This window comes from Crinia signifera, chromosome 8, assembly GCF_055691185.1.
Source record: "Crinia signifera chromosome 8, ASM5569118v1, whole genome shotgun sequence".
Classification (NCBI taxonomy): domain Eukaryota; kingdom Metazoa; phylum Chordata; class Amphibia; order Anura; family Myobatrachidae; genus Crinia; species Crinia signifera.
The window spans coordinates 180,329,478-180,351,258 of NC_139224.1; the positions used below are offsets into that span (position 1 = coordinate 180,329,478).

Here is a 21,781-nt window from a genome sequence, read left to right on the forward strand (position 1 = left end):
TGCGGTGTGTGTGTACGGTTAGGGTTATAGGCTGCGGTGTGTGTGTACGGTTAGGGTTATAGGCTGCGGTGTGTGTACGGTTAGGGTTATAGGCTGCGGTGTGTGTGTGTGTACGGTTAGGGTTATAGGCTGCGGTGTGTGTATGGTTAGGGTTATAGGCTGCGGTGTGTGTATGGTTAGGGTTATAGGCTGCGGTGTGTGTATGGTTAGGGTTATAGGCTGCGGTGTGTGTATGGTTAGGGTTATAGGCTGCGGTGTGTGTATGGTTAGGGTTATAGGCTGCGGTGTGTGTATGGTTAGGGTTATAGGCTGCGGTGTGTGTATGGTTAAGGTTAGGCTGCGGGGTGTGTGTATGGTTAGGTATATAGTCTGTGGTGTGTGGTTAGGGTGTTAGGCTGCGGTGTGTGTATGGTTAGGGTTACAGGCTGCAGGGTGTGTGTATGGTTAGGGTTATAGGCTGCGGGGTGTGTGTATGGTTAGGGTTATAGGCTGCGGGGTGTGTGTATGGTTCGGGTTATAGGCTGCGGGGTCTGTATGGTTAGGGTTACAGGCTGCAGGGTGTGTGTATGGTTAGGGTTATAGGCTGCGGGGTGTGTGTATGGTTCGAGTTATAGGCTGCAGGGTGTGTGTGTATGGTTAGGGTTATAGGCTGCAGGGTGTGTGTATGGTTAGGGTTATAGGCTGCGGGGTATGTGTGGTTAGGGTTATAGGCTGCGGGGTGTGTGTGGTTAGGGTTATAGGCTGCAGGGTGTGTGTATGGTTAGTGTTATAGGCTGTGGGGTGTGTTTATGGTTAGGGTTACAGGCTGCAGGGTGTGTGTGTATGGTTAGGTATATAGTCTGCGGTGTGTGTATGGTTAGGGTTACAGGCTGCGGGTGTGAGTGTGCGGTTAGTGTTATAGGCTGCGGGGTGTGTGTATGGTTAGGTATATAGTCTGCGGTGTGTGTCTATGGTTAGTGTTATAGGCTGCGGGGTGTGTGTGTGTATGGTTAGGGTTTTAGGCTGGTGTGTGTGTATGGTTAGGGTTATAGGCTGCGGGGTGTGTGTATGGTTAGGGTTTTAGGCTGCAGGGTGTGTGGTTAGGGTTATAGGCTGTGGTGTGTGTTTATGGTTAGGTTTACAGGCTGCGGGGTGTGAGTGTGCGGTTAGTGTTATAGGCTGCGGGGTGTGTGTATGGTTAGGTATATAGTCTGCGGTGTGTGGTTAGGGTTTTAGGCTGGTGTGTGTGTGGTTAGGGATACAAGCTGCAGGGTGTGTGTGTGCGGTTAGTGTTATAGGCTATGGGGTGTGTGTAGGGTTATAGGCTGCGGGGTGTGTGTATGGTTAGGGTTATAGGCTGCTGCGGTGTGTGTATGGTTAGGGTTATATGCTGCGGTGTGTGTGCGGTTAGCGTTATAGGCTATGGGGTGTGTGTAGGGTTAGGTATATAGGCTATGGGGTGTGTGTAGGGTTATAGGCTGCGGGGTGTGTATGGTTAGGGTTATAGGCTGCTGCGGTGTGTGTATGGTTAGGGTTACAGGCTGCGGGGTGTGAGTGTGCGGTTAGTGTTATATGCTGCGGTGTGTAGGGTTATATGCTGCGGTGTGTGTATGGTTAGGGTTATATGCTGCGGGGTGTGTATGGTTAGGGTTATAGGCTATGGTGTGTGTGTATGGTTAGTGTTATAGGCTGTGGTGTGTGTGTATGGTTAGGGTTATAGGCTGTGGTTGTGTGTATGGTTAGGGTTATATGCTGCGGGGTGTGTATGGTTAGGGTTATAGGCTATGGTGTGTGTGTATGGTTAGTGTTATAGGCTGTGGTGTGTGTGTATGGTTAGGGTTATAGGCTGTGGTTGTGTGTATGGTTAGGGTTATATGCTGCGGGGTGTGTATGGTTAGGGTTATATGCTGCGGTGTGTGTATGGTTAGGGTTATATGCTGCGGGGTGTGTATGGTTAGGGTTATAGGCTATGGTGTGTGTGTGTATGGTTAGTGTTATAGGCTGTGGTGTGTGTGTATGGTTAGGGTTATAGGCTGTGGTTGTGTGTATGGTTAGGGTTATATGCTGCGGGGTGTGTATGGTTAGGGTTATAGGCTATGGGGTGTGTGTATGGTTAGGGTTATAGGCTGCGGGGTGTGTGTATGGTTAGGGTTACAGACTGCGGGGTGTGTGTATGGTTAGGGTTATAGGCTGTGGGGTGTATGGTTAGGGTTATAGGCTGCGGGGTGTGTATGGTTAGGGTTACAAGCTGCGGGGTGTATGGTTATAGGCTGCGGGGTGTGTATGGTTAGGGTTATAGGCTGCGGGGTGTGTGGTTAGGGTTATAGGCTGCAGGGTGTGTGTATGGTTAGGGTTATAGGCTGCGGTGTGTGTGTATGGTTAGGGTTATAGGCTGCGGGGTGTGTGTATGGTTAGGGTTATAGGCTGCGGGGTGTGTGTGTATGGTTAGGGTTATATGCTGCGGTGTGTGTATGGTTAGGGTTATAGTCGGCGGTGTGTGTGTATGGTTAGGGTAATAGGCTGTGGGGTGTGTGTATGGTTAGGGCTATAGGCTGCGGTGTGTGTATGGTTAGGTATATAGTCTGCGGTGTGTGTATGGTTAGGGTTATAGGCTGCAGGGTGTGTGTATGGTTAGGGTAATAGGCTGTGGGGTGTGTGTATGGTTAGGGCTATAGGCTGCGGTGTGTGTATGGTTAGGTATATAGTCTGCGGTGTGTGTATGGTTAGGGTTATAGTCTGCGGTGTGTAGGGTTATAGGCTGCAGGGTGTGTGTATGGTTAGGGTAATAGGCTTTGGGGTGTGTGTATGGTTAGGGCTATAGGCTGCGGTGTGTGTATGGTTAGGTATATAGTCTGCGGTGTGTGTATGGTTAGGGTTATAGGCTGCGGGGTGTATGGTTAGGGTTATAGGCTGCGGGGTGTGTGGTTAGGGTTATAGGCTGCGGTGTGTGTGTGTATGGTTAGGGTTATAGGCTGCTGGGTGTGTGTGTATGGTTAGTGTTATAGGCTATGCGGTGTGTGTGTGGTTAGGGTTATAGGCTGCGGGGTGTGTACGGTTAGTGTTATAGGCTATGGGGTGTGTGTATGGTTAGGGTTATAGGCTGCAGTGTGTGTGTGTATGGTTAGTGTTATAGGCTATGCGGTGTGTGTGTGGTTAGGGTTATAGGCTGCGGGGTGTGTACGGTTAGGGTTATAGGCTGCGGGGTGTGTACGGTTAGGGTTATAGGCTGCGGTGTGTGTGTACGGTTATGGCTATAGGCTGCGGGCTGTGTGTATGGTTAGGGTTATATGCTGCGGTGTGTGTATGGTTAGGGTTATAGGCTGCGGGGTGTGTGTACGGTTATGGCTATAGGCTGCGGGCTGTGTGTATGGTTAGGGTTATATGCTGCGGTGTGTGTATGGTTAGGGTTATAGGCTGCGGTGTGTGTACGGTTAGGGTTATAGGCTGCGGTGTGTGTATGGTTAGGTATATAGTCTGCGGTGTGTAGGGTTATAGGCTGCGGTGTGTGTATGGTTAGGGTTACAGGCTGCGGGGTGTGTGTATGGTTAGGGTTATAGGCTGCGGTGTGTGTATGGTTAGGGTTACAGGCTGCGGGGTGTGTGTACGGTTAGGTATATAGTCTGCGGTGTGTAGGGTTATATGCTGCGGTGTGTGTATGGTTAGGTATATAGTCTGCGGTGTGTGTATGGTTAGGGTTATAGGCTGCGGGGTGTGTATGGTTAGGGTTATAGGCTGCGGGGTGTGTATGGTTAGGGTTATATGCTGCGGTGTGTGTATGGTTAGGGTTATAGGCTGCGGTGTGTGTATGGTTAGGGTTATATGCTGCGGTGTGTGTATGGTTAGGGTTATAGGCTGCGGGGTGTGTGTATGGTTAGGGTTATAGGCTGCGGGGTGTGTATGGTTAGGGTTATAGGCTGCGGGGTGTGTATGGTTAGGGTTATATGCTGCGGTGTGTGTATGGTTAGGGTTATAGGCTGCGGTGTGTGTATGGTTAGGGTTATATGCTGCGGTGTGTGTATGGTTAGGGTTATATGCTGCGGTGTGTGTATGGTTAGGGTTATATGCTGCGGTGTGTGTATGGTTAGTGTTATAGGCTGCGGGGGGTGTGTATGGTTAGGGTTATATGCTGCGGTGTGTGTATGGTTAGGGTTATATGCTGCGGTGTGTGTGGGTGACCCCAGCGGCAGACAGCTCCCCGGTTTCTCCCCTCCGGATGTGTTGCAGCCGTCACTGCACGGATCACAGAAATCGATAATACATTAAAAAAAGAAAATTCCGAATAATTAATGGCTTTCAGCTGCAGTGAGATTCCAATTAATTTGCATTCACATAATTGCAACAATGTTTACACAAAGATGCAGATTTTTCTATGTATCAACAAACAAATACAATGGCCCTTATTCTGGTTGGTGCGGATATGTCCGCGTGCGTTCGTTCCGCCGATGTTTTGTGTCTGCGCATGTGCAGAGGCATATCTGCGCATGTGCGAAAGGGACATACGTCCAAATTCCGCATGAATTGTTTACATTACGAACAGGGGGAGGAGAGGGGCGTGAAGGGCTGTTTGGGCTCATTACCATATGTGTACACCCCACATTTCATGGGCGTTCCCATGCAAACGCTGGGCGTACGTATGGTAATGCGGCCGTGACGCACGTGTAGGGGGCGGACATATGACATTGCCGGATGTCAGCTGCCCGCCCAGATCCCTGCTTTTGCACGGAGAAATGCCGGAGTGGTCTGAGCTCGCGGGAGCTGCCTGACCGCTCGGTCCTGCATTCGATGGTCTGCGACCATCGAATGATGGGGGAGGTTCCCAGAGATGGAGGAGGTGTATACATGAGAAATCCACTCGTGCTCCGTGCGGTCAGCGGCTTACCGCATTCGGACGGAGTGAGCGATCTGTACGGAAGGGGTTTAGGACGCACGGTCCTGGCCGCATATTCGGCTCCGGCCGCACCGACCAGAATAAGGCCCAATGTTCTCTTATGCCCCTTTCCCACTGCAGCTCTTAAACGGTATATTGCTGTTTTTTCCCCACAATTTACCGTTTAAGGCTGCAGTGGGAAAGCGCCAGAGGTGAAATACCGGTTAAAGTTAACCGGTATTTCAACCCATTTAAAAAGCAGAGTCCTACACGTTTAAATACAGTTTTTAAGGCAGTGGGAATGCCTCTTAAACGGTATTTAAAATCCTACACTACTTCCCCCTCCCCTGGTACCTGCACTGCACTGCACCCACCCCTTCCCCTGGCACTTACCTGCATGGGGGATCCGGGCAGCGGGGTCTGCATATGTAATGAGCGGCTCATTTATATGCACGGCGCTTATTACACATGCGCATAGTGGGAACTACTAGTTACCATCAGCCCCAGGGACTGCCCGGATCCCAAATAGACCCCACCCCGCTTCCTCCCCACTGCCCGGCATCCATCAGCCACAGGGAAGGACCTGAAGCGCTGTGCCCATGCCGGACCCCGCTGCCCGGATCCCCCACGCAGGTAAGTGCCAGGGGAGGGGGTGGGTGCAGGGTAGGTACCAGGGGAGGGAGGGGGGTGCAGGGCAAGGTAACAGGGGAGGTTATGAAAGACAGGCACTCTTTTTTGTCGGAACAAGCTCTGCTGCACCACACTACACACAGAGTAGCTACCTCGAAGTGCCTCATAGCACCGGATACAAGCAGCACAAAAGTGATCCACTGCTCGGCTCCTGGGACATGAGCGCGGCAGCTCATAGAAACGAGCATACAAACTAAAGGTATTTACCGGCTTTCTAACACCGCAAATAGCCGGCGGACTAAACATCTTATCCCGCCCACCCAGGACCGGACCTCAGCTTTCAGTAGGTGAGCACATTATCTGCAATTTACTTTGCTAGTGTGGACACACGGTCCATGACCTAAATCATTTATTAAAACTTGTGCTACACACAAAAACAAGAGGTAGTGCCGGTCGCAGTGGAGGGTGTACTCAATTTATTCACACAGGACCCCTATTCCTAAGTATTTGCCGTGGTGATACTATATTCTTATTCACTCAGTATTCTTCAGTGCTATCATCGGACACGGGATATAGATAGTTTGAAAAAGGAGAGAAAGAGTGTCACTAGGTGGTGCACAAAAAGGAGTTTAGATGCAAAATTTAACTTTTATTTATTTTTTTAAAAGGTTTTTGCGAAATATTGACATAAAAAATACATGAAATGACACAAAACGGGGGAATTAAAAAGGATATTGTATCGTCACGCAGTGAGTTCCCCCTGTACTGGCTTCCCCACTAATATGTTTCAATTTTAATCTGAGGAGCGTTAACTATAACACAATATGTATCCACTGTGACCTGTCATTGAATGGTTGCCTCTGCAAGCACAATAAATAGTCTCTGTGTATCATACAAGGAGAGATCTCCCCCACTTACTGTATGAGCGTGCTTATTTGAAAAACAACATGCGGGAGAGAAAAACATATATAAGTTAATACAGTGGCTGCAGCGTAGGGCGGACATTTCTTTAATATACGATTTGGCAGCCGAAGACGGGACACATTACTTAGCAGCTTGTACCGCAGAGGATCAGTGCCTACTGTGAATGGTTTCAATCCCTCGAGCCGGTCAGGTGCAGTGTGCGGATAGTGTTTCCGACACTGAATCACCAAGCCGCTCAGAGGGGTGACCGTGGACTGCGTTAGTTGCTGGTTAGCTGGAGAGTGTCTGGGTGCGAGGATGCAGCACCTCCGACACACTGTCTGCCCTAAAGTTAGGAATCAGCGGCGTGTATGGCGCCAACCACCTCTGATTCCTAACTTTAGGGCAGACCAGGATCAATATTGGGACCCACCTTGTTTAATATATTTATTAATGATATTAAAAGTGACATAGTGACTAAAATTGCAATAATTGCAGACGACACAAAATTAAGTAAGGAAATTAACTCAGTAGAGGATGTGGAAACACTACAAAGTGACTTAAACTGGAAAGGTGGAAAATGCAGTTTAACATTGAAAAATGTAAAATAATTCATTATGGGAACAAACATGAACAAGCTGCTTATAGGCTAAATGGAGTTATTATAGGGAATTCTGCTGTAGAGAAGGACTTGGGGTCATCATAGATGATAAATTGGGTAATAGTGCAAACTGCTCAAGTGCAGCAGCAAAAGCAAACCGGACACTGGCATGCATTAATAGGGGCATGAATTCAAGGGATGCCAATGTGATAGTGCCTCTTTACAAGGCAATGGTGAGACCACACTTGGAATATTGTGTTCAGTTCTGGGCACCGCACCTAAAAAAGGACATAAATGACTTGGAACAGGTACAGAGAAGGGCGACTAAGCTAGTAACAGGTCTGGAATCACTAGAATACAAAGATAGGTTATACCAGGCTGAATATGTTCTCACTGGAGAAACGGAGGCTGAGAGGTGATATGATTACTATGTTCAAATACAGGACTGGGAATCATATGGAAATGGGAGATGATTGGTCACTAACAGGCCTATACTTAGGACACGCGGCCGTGTACTGAGACTCAAAGAAATTTGGACTGAATTAAGAAGAGAAGAATATTTTGGGGTGAGATAGCGCTATCCTGTTTGTGTTGATGCTCTGAGTTGTGTTGATGTGGAAAGAATGAAAATTGAGAAGTGGATAGGTAAAATAAATGTTGGTTTATTAAATATATGAAAGAAAAGTTTTACCTATCCAATTCTCAATTTTCATTCTTTCCACATCAACACAACTCATGAAGCATCATTCCGGGCACAGCATCACTGGAAGTGACATTCCGCAACTGTTTCACCAATTAGATAATGGTTTTGGTCCCTTTGCTATTTGTGGAACGCATTTCTTCAGGCATATCGTCACCGGAAGTGGCGTTCCGCTTCTATTACCAATCAGAAAAAAGTATTTTCGTCCAAACTTAACTTATTGGTCAGCATTAAGAGTAGCATGACATAGTATACATATGGATATATAATCCCAGGATATGACATACGTATGATTCCACCAATCGGAGACCTATAGAGGGCGTCACTTCCCACGATTGGAACGCAGAAGTGGTTCCAAAAATAAATAAAATATTTTAAGGTAACAGCCATCTGAAGTAACAAAATACCATTTTATATTCACAAGCAGGGAATTATTTTATTACTCTTAATCATTCCTATCATTAATTATTTATTTAAAATGGTGAAAAACGGAGGGTTAATAAGAAAAGAAATATGGAGGGGGGGGGGGGGGAGAGATGATTAGAATTATCGTGTACCTGATTTGCTGTTATTATCAGAGGAAACCTTATTCTATAACAGGTAAACAATCAATTATAAGGTTCAATCATTAATTAAGGTAATTATCCAGATTTGTTTAAACAAACAATGCATTGAAGTGAATATAGAAGCCTATTCAAACTAACATTCTACTTCACCTTGATGTCATTCTTAGAAGAAGGGAGTACATCCAAGAGAAAAGGTTACGGAATGAACCTGCATTAATCAGAGGACCACATTGAGCTCTAAAGACTCTAGATCGCAGTCTTATACCTATTACCTCCCCATTTAGAGACTTTAATGTGCTCTAAACCTATTACTTTTAAGCACCTCGGGTCTCAATTATGTTGTTCGGTATAATGGCGGGACACACTATGTAATATATTTTTATTAAGGATATTCTACAGCCGCAGGTGAGTAGGTAGATAACATACTCCGTCTTGCAATTAATAAAACCCATTATAAATCTCGGCTTCGGATCCCCTTCAATGGGTACCGATAGTTTTATTTTGAATGAATTTCAATCTCCCATAAAACAGCTGGTCTAAGCAAACAACCCCTGAATTATAGCGCTCTCTTTTTTAACCACACGTTAGGAGGGCCACAGTTCGGACATGCCTGCTCTAGAGACTGCAGTGGTTCCCAGACTCGGCCCTTGTTTTCTAGGTTGCCTAAGGATTTTTAAAATGCGAGTTTGTGATACACAGTGCACCTGCTGGGTGTCCTGGAAAACCTGGACTGTTAAGCTGCATACACACTATGCGATAAAGGCAGCGAGCGATATTGTTACTCCCGGAGCTACAGAATGAACGATATAGCGCCATCACACTGAACGATTTCAAATGATAAAGACAAAGCGTTTGCTGTACCACTGACCATATCGTTTTATGACATCTTTATGGTCTGTACACAATGATCCATAGGGCCTAATTTGGAAGGGGTCTGCTCATGCACACACATCACACTCGCCAAACTTTGACACCACCTTGGGGAGGTGTGAAGGAATGGTTTAAAGAACTGCCCTATCAGGATGAAAAACCAGGAGAGGAGACTGACAGGACAGAGCAGACATGTCAACCACCCTCCTGGCTGAAGCAATGGCCAACAGGAAAACAGTTTTCCAGGTAAGCCACCAAAGATCCACCAACCACAAGGGACGAAAAGGGGAACCCTGAAGGGCCGTGAGAACCAGAGAAAGATCCCATGGAGCGACTGGTGGCCCAGAAAGTCCTCTTCCCAGAAGAGGACCCCCAGAATAAAGATTGCTGACAAGGCGGGGATATTGCCCTCTGCCCATTGGAAGATGCAGGAGGCCTCTGCCATGGCCGCCCAAATCAGTGCCACCCAGAGTGACTGGACCTTCACCGGGTGACCCCGAAGCCAGGGCTCCACATTGATGGACAGCAGGGATTCTTGTGAAGGGGGTGAAGTCCACAGCCCCTGAAAGGATCTCTGACATTTGACCGCCCCCCACCCACGAAGGCTTGCGTCCGTGGTGAGGAGAGTCCACCGGTGAATCCAAAACGACCTCCCCTCCCTGAGGTTCTGATCCAGAAGCCACGAGGACAGGGAGCTCCGTAATGCCGGTGACAAGACAATCTGGTTTGATCGCAGATTGGAGTACCATCCTGACCATTTCTTGAGGATTTCCCTTTAAAGGGGGCAAGAGTGGAACTGCGCATACTCCACCATGGAGCCCAGGACCCAAATGCAGGCATTGATGGAGACACACCTGAGGGAGAGGAGATGACTCACATGGGACTGCAGAACCCTGCAGTGTACCTCTGGTAAATAGATCCACTGATGGACTGTGTCCAACAGGGCCCCCAGATGAACAATGGATTGGGTGGGAAGCGTGGAAGACTTGGGCCAATTGATCATCCAGCCATGGCATTCCAGGACCTCCACCACCTTGATCAGGTGTGCCTGGAGAACCTCGGGTGACTGTGCCAGGATCAACAGGTCGTCCATATATGGAAGGATCGAGATACCCTGGTTGCCATGAAGAGGCTGAAAGGCAGAGCCTGAAACACGAAATGATGGACCTACAGTGCAAATTGCAGAAACTGCCCGTGTTCCTGTTTGATGGGGATATGCAGATACGCATCCTGAATATCTAGGGATGCCATGTAGTCCCCCGGTTGTAACGACAGAACAATGGACCGCAAAGTTTCCATTCTGAACTTTGGGACCCTGACTAACTTGTTGAGCTGCTTTAACTTTTAAAATGGGACGGAAAGACCCATTGGGCTTCCAAACCAAGAGGCTGGCATAAAACCTGTACCTCGCTGAGACACAGGAATGGGAGCTATGACGCTGCCGACAGCAGCTTCCGGATGGCCTGCTCTAGAGCTCTGTGATTTTCCAAGTCCCTGTGAGAACTTGTGGAAAAGAACAAGCTTGGTAGATGACGGCGAAAGGTTATGGAGTAGCCTTGTGAGACCACATCCCGAACCCATGCGTCTGTCGTGGATTCTAGCCAAATGCCTGAAAACCGTAGCAGGCGACCCCTCACCCTAGGATTTCCCAGGTGGGGTGCCGCCCCATCATGCCAAGGGCTTGAAGTCAGGACATCTGGTGGCCCAGGGACATTTTCCCCTGGCTTTGGAGGACTTTGCGGGCTGGGGCTGAACTCTTGCGAATGACCGCCCCCTACCCTGAAAAAACTAAAGGACTGGAACGCATGGAGAGGACGTGGAGTAGAAGTGGATGGCAGAATTGCTGCCTTAGAAGCAGCCACCGTGGCCAAGATTTTGTCTACTTCCGATCCAAACAAGAGAGAACCCAGAAAGGGGAGAGCCTCAAGTGTTTGCTTGGAATCGGAATCCGCTTTCCAGGAGTAAAGCCAGAGGGACTGCCACGCCACCACAGCCCAGACGGACGCTCAGGAGGTAAGGGTGGCTGTATCGAATGCAGCCTCCCCCAAATAGAGTGCAGCAAGGTGTCAATAATAGGCAACATATCATCTGAACTACCCCCCTCTGCAATGATATTGGCAAGGGCAGAAGTCCATACCACCATGGCCTTAGCCACCAAGGCAGATGCATGGGTAGGCCACGCAACTGCCCTGGAGGTTGTAAAGATGAACCTTAAGAAAGTTCTCCAACTTTCGGTAAGCGGGATCCTTAAGGGAGGTGGCTGGAATAGGTAGAGTAGAGGAACGCACAATCTTAGCGACGTGTGCGTCAACCCTGGGGGCAGTCTCCCAGCGGACCCTATGCTCTGGAGGGAGCAGGTAAATGGAAGTAAACCGCTTAGGGAGCGGAAACTTCCTGTTTGGTAATTTCCAGGCCTCACTGAGGACATCCTCCAGGTCAGTAGAGCTAGGGAAAACCGTCAGAGTCTGCTTGGGACGCTTAAAGGATGGGCCCGAGGGGGTTTGAGGTGTTGTGTGTGTACATTTAAGACGTCTCTGATAGCAGTTACCAGTGCTCCCACATCGATGCGTGCTGCGGTGTCGTCCTTTGGGGCTTCATCATTGTCATCATCCCCGTCATAAACCAGTTGCCCCTCCTCCGAATCAGTGTTGGTATCAGCCTTGCAATATGTGCAGGACACCAATATGTCATCACTGCTGTCCTCTGACATTGTACAAGAGGCAGCTAGCTGTAACAATTAACACAATAAACGTCAGAGAGACAACACACATACAAAGGCATACAATGCAAATAAAAATCAGGCACTGGGCTCCGCAAAACACTATGGTCAGCAGGAGCATAAATTAATGTAACCTGAAGTCCTTGCAGGAGAGGTACAGGGGGAATTGCCCAGATGGCCTAGCAGTGAAGAGATGGAACCCTGGAATGGATGAGAGCTCTCCGTGTACCTCTTGCATGTGCAGCAGGCAGGCAGGAAAAGACCAGGGCAGGAAACTCACATGGGTATATCCTAGCTCCTGTCTCCGGCGGAGGGGCTGTGTGAGGAGAGGCTCTCCCCTACTAGCAAATGGCAGCCAGGGAAATGACTCATGTGGCGCTGGTAAAATGGCGGGGGTCCGACACCACTGCCCACACTCAAAATCCCACTGGTGGTCCAGAAGGTGGACCTATCCGCCCGCTAGTGCAGCCCAGCGACCCCCACCCCACACCAGGCTGTTCAGCCACCATTCGCGTGTGGGAGCGCGAATGTCCCGGTTTGCGGACGTGGTCCCCCAGTACCCGAGGCCAGCCGGATACACTTCCTTCAGCCACGCATTGTGGGCTGTGTGTGTCTGCTAGGCTCAGGTGATGGGGTGGCAGCGCAGGGGTCTACCAGACTCCCAGCGCTGCTGCGCTGTCACTGACACCAATTCAGTGTAAAAATAAGAAAATTTTTTATTTAAAAATAAGGCAGCCCCTCTCTATAGTGCGTGTTGGCTCCGGCAGCACTTTGCGCCCACTTTTCTTACATTGTTAATTACCCCCATTGACTCACAATGTAGGAACCTGTTGCAGAGTTATAACCTCTAACTTCACCAGTAACATAAAAGGGGTTTGCATGGTCGAACGTTTCACCTACAGTGTCACGATACGATCATGTGATGGATCGAGTAAATCATGACTCCTGTTATTATGCGTGAGATGAAGGAATTTCTTAGATTCTGTTTGTGAAGTCACGTCTTCTGTTATTATTTTCCGTGAGATCAGGGCATGTCTTGTATTATGCGTGTAAATCAGATTGGGGGTTAGATAAACAAGGTGTCCTTCCCCTCCCCCCCCCAGTACAGATCTCTTATCAGTCTTGGTGCTTTGTCTGCTACATCCCACTGGATAAGGAAGGTGTACAAATCAATTCAACGCAGTGCACCAATTCTTCATGTAGACCAGGGATGGGGAACCTGCGGCCCTCCACCTGTTGTTGAACTACACATCCCAGCATGCACTGCTACAGCTTTGCTATTTGGTTATGCTTAATCTGCTGCAGGGCATGCTGGGATGTATAGTTTAACAACAGCTGGAGGGCCAAAGGTTCCCCATCCCTGATGTAGAAGATCAATTATCTAGGGAGGTTCATTAATGTTCAGCAGAGAAATTGTCAAAATCCCAAGGGTGGGAGGGATGAGGGAGTCTGCAGGTATAAGCACATCTCTCCCTAGAGCAAGTTGGTACTTGGGGGAACAGCAAGCTGGCTGGAAGCGACTCGATGTTTCATGTAGAACCCCCCTCCCCCCCCCCCCCCCTGTCTTCTGATCTGAAGAGTCCTGCGATGTACCTCTTGGAGTGGGCCCCCAGATGGATCATGGACTGAGCCGAAAGCATAGAGGACTTTGGCAAATTTATGATCCAGCCGTGACGTTCTAGGACCTTCACCACCTGGACCAAATGGGCTTGGAGAGCCTCTGAATGTGCCAGGATCAGAATATTGTCCGGAAGTATCTGTACACCCTGATTGCGAAGTCTGCTGGCCATCACCGCCATGACCTTCGTAAACACCCGGGTGCAGTGGATAGGCTAAAAGGCAGTGCTTGAAACTGGAAATTATGGTCCTGCAGTGCAAACCGCAGGAACAGCCGACGTTCCTGTTTGATGGAGATATGCAGGTACGCGTCCTTGATGTCTAGGGATGCCATGTAGTCCCTGGTTGTAAGACCAGGACTATTGTTCGCAATGTTTCCATCCTGAACTTTGGGACTCGGACAAATTTGTTGAGCAGTTTTAAATTGAGGATGGGGTGGAATGACCAGTTAAGCTTCAGGACAAAGAAGAGGCTGGCGTAGAAACCTGTGCCTCGCTGAGGTGCAGGTACCGGAGCTATGACCCCGGACAACAGGAGTTTCTGGATGGCTTGCTCCAGAGCTCTGCACTTTTCCAAGTTCTTTGGAGAACTTGTTGAAAAGAACAAGCTTGGTGGACGCCGCCGAAAGGTTATGGAGTAGCCTTGGGAAACCACATCCCAACCCATGCATCTGTTTTGGAGTCCAGCCAGACGTCTGAAAACCTCAGCAGGCGAACCCCCAGGTGGAGTGCCGCCCTGTCATGCTGAGGGCTTATCCTCTGGCTTAGTCCGGTCGTCTGGTGTCTCAGGGACATTTGATCTTGGTGACTGGAAGGCCGCAGTAGAGGTGGACAGTTGAAAAGCTGCCTTGGAAGCAGCCACCATAGCCACAATTTTGTCTAGCAGAGACCCAAATAAGGAGGGAACCCTAAAAGGGAAGTGCTTACAGGGTTTCCTTAGAGTCAGTCTGCCTTCCAGAGACCGACGTGCCACCACAGCCGAAGCGGACATGCATGAGATAAGGATAGCTGCATCAAGTGCACCATGCAGGATGTCAATAGTAGGCAACAGGTAATCTGCAGTACTAGCTGCGAGGGTGGTAGTCCACTCCACCATGGCCTTGGCTACCCAAGCCGAAGCCAGAGTAGGCCAAGCTACCAGCCTGGACGTGGAATAAATAGCCTTGAGGAATTCTCCAACTTATGACCAGATGAGTCTTTAAAGGGACATAATTGAAATAGGGAGAGCAGAGCACAATCTTAGCAACATGTGCATCCACCCTGGGGGCTGTGTCCCAGTGGACCCTATCCAATTGAGGGAGAAGGTAAAGGGTGGCAAACCATTTAGGAAGTCTACATTTCCTATTGGGTATCCTCCAAGAACGTCCGGAGGATCTGGGCAACTCAGCAGGGTTCTGAAAATCCAAGACCTCTTTAATGCTGTTACCAAGGCCGCTACATCAATGTGTGATGAGGCGTCCCCCCTTGGGGTGTCTTCGTAGTCATCATCCCTGTCATTGACCAGTTGCCCCTCCTCAACCTCCGAATCAGTAACCTGATGGGGGAGGGGCAGGAGTCCCCTTGACTGGAGGCTTGCGGGTACCAGTCTTACCCTGTAAGGATTTTTTAATGCCCAGATAAAGCACACCCCCAAGGGGGCTCAACCACAGAGGGAGGGTTGCTAATGCTGGAGATGTGGATGGCCTCGCAGGCTCCAGGGACGGTGCATATGAGAGCTTATCTTCTAGCTGCGCCATAACCTGAGTAAGGGACTTGGCCCAAGCAGGCCGTCTCGTGACCGCTTTGGCATAAACCCTTGTGTATGTAGTCAATAGGGGATAGGCCTGCATTACATGATGTACAAAACATCAATGCAGGGCGCCCTCATGTCACTGATGCTGCTTCCTCTGGAAGACATTTAAGACTTCTTACAGAAAACAAAGCAGCTTAAATTGACACAGTTAACACAATATACTTGTGACAGGCATTGGTAGTTTTAAACTAGTACACACATACAGCAAGCGGGCAAGCAATGCAAATAAAAAAATTCTCACTGAGCTCCCTTAAGCAGCTATGGCTGGCTGGAGCATAAAACTGTAACCGGTGTCCTTGTAGCAGAGGCACACGGGGGACTTGACCAAATGGCCAATGTGCTCTCCGTGTCCCCCTTCATGTGCAGCAGCCAGAGACCAATGGCAGGAACCCATGTGGGTATACCTTCCTCCTGTCCCAGGGGCTGGGCTGTGTGAGGGGAGCCCACTCCCTCTGCTAGCATATGACTGCTAAGGGAATTGATCCTCAAATGGTGGGGATCCAGAGCACGCTTGGCGGCCCCACTGCCCACACACACAGTCTCATCGCGCTACCCCACGTGGGTGATGGAGCAGCAGCATGGGTGTCTAGTAGACCTCCAGCGCTGCTGCCCTGTCACAAACCACCGTCAAGTAAAAATAAGGTGCATGTTGGCTCCTGCCAGCACTGAAAAAAACTTGCTGCCTGGCCTGGAGGTGGGGTAGAGGAGGGGGAGGAGCCTGGTCTGCCTGGGAGCAGCAAGAAGTTTAACCTTTCTGGTGATCAAATGCTCACTCTCCTACTCACTACCCAGTGTTAGCCCTGTGGCCCCTGACGTGTCCCGAAAAATAATATAAATCTACACAGAGAAAGATTCTTACCAAGACCAGATCCGCAGATCCTTAGAGACACCACCCACAAAAATGACAGATCATTTAATACAGATTTTTTTTTTTTTTTTATTAAACAATATTTTGACTATTAACAGTTAGAGGAAAATGCAGTGTACTGTGATTAGGTCCTGCCAGCCATACAGGATCCTCGGCTGCTAATTATCTGATTAGCTCATTACTGATTACTTCAGAAATCATTCCAAGCCATTATTACTGAGGAAACAGAGGACAGCGGGAAGATCAGAGATTGCAGAGCGGTCCCACGTGTAGTGTAATGCTGCACACACACAGCTGCTCTGCAGAGAGGGGGGAGATTATTGCTCGCACTCAGGTGAGGATAGCAGCAATGGTCGCTGGTCCTTAGAAGCGCTGATGACATCACTGGTTGATCTCTTCTGCGCATGTGTTGCTTCAGAGCTTGGCTTTCACAGGCTGCAGTTGAAGGCTCTGTAGCTTCATAGCCATCCCCATGTTCCCAGTGATTTTCAGCTTGCCCTGGAAGAAAGCCTGGAAGGTAGGTACAGGGTTAGCAATAATGCACCCAGATGCGCCTGTATCTGACAGTCCTGCAAACGCTGCGCCCTGTAGCCCAACCCACAAAGAACACTATAGCGGAATCCTATCAGCCCCATAAATTATTTCCCCCAGTGCATGAAAAGATCATTGGGCTAACTGGATAGTTCCCAGCAAATCTACCAACAGCTGACAATAGTATATCCCCTATGTGTGCCAGACCGTTATTGCAGCGAGAGAGACTGCACAGCGCCCAGTACACACGTGGCCGGGTGTCACATCATACAACGCAGTCTGTGCACGTGTTACTGCAGCGAGAGAGACCGCACAGCGCCCAGCACACACATGGCCGGGTGTCACATCATACACAGCGCAGTCTGTGCGTGTGTTACTGCAGCGAGAGAGACCGCACAGCGCCCAGTACACACGTGGTCGGGTGTCACATCATACAACGCAGTCTGTGCACGTGTTACTGCAGCGAGAGAGACCGCACAGCGCCCAGCACACACATGGCCGGGTGTCACATCATACACAGCGCAGTCTGTGCGTGTTAATCAGCTAGAGAGACCGCACAGCGCCCAGCACACACATGGCCGGGTGTCACATCATACACAGCGCAGTCTGTGCGTGTTAATCAGCTAGAGAGACCGCACAGCGCCCAGCACACACGTGGCCGGGTGTCACATCATACAACGCAGTCTGTGCGCGTGTTACTGCAGCGAGAGAGACCGCACAGCGCCCAGCACACACATGGCCGGGTGTCACATCATACACAGCGCAGTCTGTGCACGTGTTACTGCAGCGAGAGAGACCGCACAGCGCCCAGCACACACATGGCCTGGTGTCACATCATACACAGCGCAGTCTGTGCACGTGTTACTGCAGCGAGAGAGACCGCACAGCGCCCAGCACACACGTGGCCGGGTGTCACATCATACACAGCGCAGTCTGTGCGCGTGTTACTGCAGCGAGAGAGACCGCACAGCGCCCAGCACACACATGGCCGGGTGTCACATCATACACAGCGCAGTCTGTACGTGTGTTACTGCAGCGAGAGAGACCGCACAGCGCCCAGCACACACATGGCCTGGTGTCACATCATACACAGCGCAGTCTGTGCGTGTGTTACTGCAGCGAGAGAGACCGCACAGCGCCCAGTACACACGTGGTCGGGTGTCACATCATACAACGCAGTCTGTGCACGTGTTACTGCAGCGAGAGAGACCGCACAGCGCCCAGCACACACATGGCCGGGTGTCACATCATACACAGCGCAGTCTGTGCGTGTTAATCAGCTAGAGAGACCGCACAGCGCCCAGCACACACGTGGCCGGGTGTCACATCATACAACGCAGTCTGTGCGCGTGTTACTGCAGCGAGAGAGACCGCACAGCGCCCAGCACACACATGGCCGGGTGTCACATCATACACAGCGCAGTCTGTGCACGTGTTACTGCAGCGAGAGAGACCGCACAGCGCCCAGCACACACATGGCCTGGTGTCACATCATACACAGCGCAGTCTGTGCACGTGTTACTGCAGCGAGAGAGACCGCACAGCGCCCAGCACACACGTGGCCGGGTGTCACATCATACACAGCGCAGTCTGTGCACGTGTTACTGCAGCGAGAGAGACCGCACAGTGCCCAGCACACACATAGCCGGGTGTCACATCATACAACGCAGTCTGTGCACGTGTTACTGCAGCGAGAGAGACCGCACAGCGCCCAGCACACACATGGCCGGGTGTCACATCATACACAGCGCAGTCTGTGCGTGTGTTACTGCAGCGAGAGAGACCGCACAGCGCCCAGTACACACGTGGTCGGGTGTCACATCATACAACGCAGTCTGTGCACGTGTTACTGCAGCGAGAGAGACCGCACAGCGCCCAGCACACACATGGCCGGGTGTCACATCATACACAGCGCAGTCTGTGCGTGTTAATCAGCTAGAGAGACCGCACAGCGCCCAGCACACACGTGGCCGGGTGTCACATCATACAACGCAGTCTGTGCGCGTGTTACTGCAGCGAGAGAGACCGCACAGCGCCCAGCACACACATGGCCGGGTGTCACATCATACACAGCGCAGTCTGTGCACGTGTTACTGCAGCGAGAGAGACCGCACAGCGCCCAGCACACACATGGCCTGGTGTCACATCATACACAGCGCAGTCTGTGCACGTGTTACTGCAGCGAGAGAGACCGCACAGCGCCCAGCACACACGTGGCCGGGTGTCACATCATACACAGCGCAGTCTGTGCGCGTGTTACTGCAGCGAGAGAGACCGCACAGCGCCCAGCACACACATGGCCTGGTGTCACATCATACACAGCGCAGTCTGTACGTGTGTTACTGCAGCGAGAGAGACCGCACAGCGCCCAGTACACACATGGCCGGGTGTCACATCATACAACGCAGTCTGTGCACGTGTTACTGCAGCGAGAGAGACCGCACAGCGCCCAGCACACACATGGCCGGGTGTCACATCATACACAGCGCAGTCTGTGCGTGTGTTACTGCAGTGAGAGAGACCGCACAGCGCCCAGTACACACGTGGTCGGGTGTCACATCATACAACGCAGTCTGTGCACGTGTTACTGCAGCGAGAGAGACCGCACAGCGCCCAGCACACACATGGCCGGGTGTCACATCATACACAGCGCAGTCTGTGCGTGTTAATCAGCTAGAGAGACCGCACAGCGCCCAGCACACACATGGGCGAGTGTAACATCATACACAGCGCAGTCTGTGCGTGTGTTACTGCAGCAAGAGAAACCGCGCAGCGCCCAGCACACACATGGCCTGGTGTCACATCATACACAGCGCAGTCTGTACGTGTGTTACTGCAGCGAGAGAGACCGCACAGCGCCCAGCACACACGTGGCCGGGTGTCACATCATACAACGCAGTCTGTGCGCGTGTTACTGCAGCGAGAGACCGCACAGCGCCTAGCACACACAGCGCAGTCTGTGCGTGTGTTACTGCATCGAGAGAGACCGCACAGTGCCCAGCACACATATGGGCGAGTGTAACATCATACACAGCGCAGTCTGTGCGTCTGTTACTGCAGCATGAGATAGACCGCGCAGCGCCCAGCACACACATGGCCGGGTGTCACATCATACACAGCGCAGTCTGTGCGTGTGTTACTGCAGCGAGAGAGAAACCGCGCAGCGCCCAGTACACTCGTGGCCGGGTGTCACATCATACAGCGCAGTCTGTGCATGTGTTACTGCAGCGAGGGAGACCGCACAGTGCCCAGCACACACATGGCCTGGTGTCACATCATACACAGCGCAGTCTGTGCGTGTTAATCAGCTAGAGAGAGACCACCCAGCACACACATGGCCTGGTGTCACATCATACACAGCGCAGTCTGTGCACGTGTTACTGCAGCGAGAGAGACCGCACAGCGCCCAGCACACACATGGCCTGGTGTCACATCATACACAGCGCAGTCTGTGCACGTGTTACTGCAGCGAGAGAGACCGCACAGCGCCCAGCACACACGTGGCCGGGTGTCACATCATACACAGCGCAGTCTGTGCACGTGTTACTGCAGCGAGAGAGACCGCACAGTGCCCAGCACACACATAGCCGGGTGTCACATCATACAACGCAGTCTGTGCACGTGTTACTGCAGCGAGAGAGACCGCACAGCGCCCAGCACACACATGGCCGGGTGTCACATCATACACAGCGCAGTCTGTGCGTGTGTTACTGCAGCGAGAGAGACCGCACAGCGCCCAGTACACACGTGGTCGGGTGTCACATCATACAACGCAGTCTGTGCACGTGTTACTGCAGCGAGAGAGACCGCACAGCGCCCAGCACACACATGGCCGGGTGTCACATCATACACAGCGCAGTCTGTGCGTGTTAATCAGCTAGAGAGACCGCACAGCGCCCAGCACACACGTGGCCGGGTGTCACATCATACAACGCAGTCTGTGCGCGTGTTACTGCAGCGAGAGAGACCGCACAGCGCCCAGCACACACATGGCCGGGTGTCACATCATACACAGCGCAGTCTGTGCACGTGTTACTGCAGCGAGAGAGACCGCACAGCGCCCAGCACACACATGGCCTGGTGTCACATCATACACAGCGCAGTCTGTGCACGTGTTACTGCAGCGAGAGAGACCGCACAGCGCCCAGCACACACGTGGCCGGGTGTCACATCATACACAGCGCAGTCTGTGCGCGTGTTACTGCAGCGAGAGAGACCGCACAGCGCCCAGCACACACATGGCCTGGTGTCACATCATACACAGCGCAGTCTGTACGTGTGTTACTGCAGCGAGAGAGACCGCACAGCGCCCAGTACACACATGGCCGGGTGTCACATCATACAACGCAGTCTGTGCACGTGTTACTGCAGCGAGAGAGACCGCACAGCGCCCAGCACACACATGGCCGGGTGTCACATCATACACAGCGCAGTCTGTGCGTGTGTTACTGCAGTGAGAGAGACCGCACAGCGCCCAGTACACACGTGGTCGGGTGTCACATCATACAACGCAGTCTGTGCACGTGTTACTGCAGCGAGAGAGACCGCACAGCGCCCAGCACACACATGGCCGGGTGTCACATCATACACAGCGCAGTCTGTGCGTGTTAATCAGCTAGAGAGACCGCACAGCGCCCAGCACACACATGGGCGAGTGTAACATCATACACAGCGCAGTCTGTGCGTGTGTTACTGCAGCAAGAGAAACCGCGCAGCGCCCAGCACACACATGGCCTGGTGTCACATCATACACAGCGCAGTCTGTACGTGTGTTACTGCAGCGAGAGAGACCGCACAGCGCCCAGCACACACGTGGCCGGGTGTCACATCATACAACGCAGTCTGTGCGCGTGTTACTGCAGCGAGAGACCGCACAGCGCCTAGCACACACAGCGCAGTCTGTGCGTGTGTTACTGCATCGAGAGAGACCGCACAGTGCCCAGCACACATATGGGCGAGTGTAACATCATACACAGCGCAGTCTGTGCGTCTGTTACTGCAGCATGAGATAGACCGCGCAGCGCCCAGCACACACATGGCCGGGTGTCACATCATACACAGCGCAGTCTGTGCGTGTGTTACTGCAGCGAGAGAGAAACCGCGCAGCGCCCAGTACACTCGTGGCCGGGTGTCACATCA

At 51.3% G+C, this 21,781-nt stretch overlaps 1 protein-coding gene across 2 annotated transcripts in view; it reads right to left on the bottom strand.

Annotated features, from left to right (window-relative positions):
* Positions 1-16,136: 16,136 nt before the first annotated feature.
* Positions 16,137-21,781, bottom strand: part of SCP2 (sterol carrier protein 2) — a 96,942-nt gene continuing 91,297 nt past the window's right edge. For both annotated transcript variants that reach the window (XM_083157921.1, XM_083157922.1), the window contains one exon: positions 16,137-16,621. In XM_083157921.1, the coding sequence (XP_083014047.1) occupies positions 16,526-16,621 (96 nt within the window). In that variant the 3' untranslated portion in view covers positions 16,137-16,525. The remainder of the gene's footprint in view (positions 16,622-21,781) is intronic.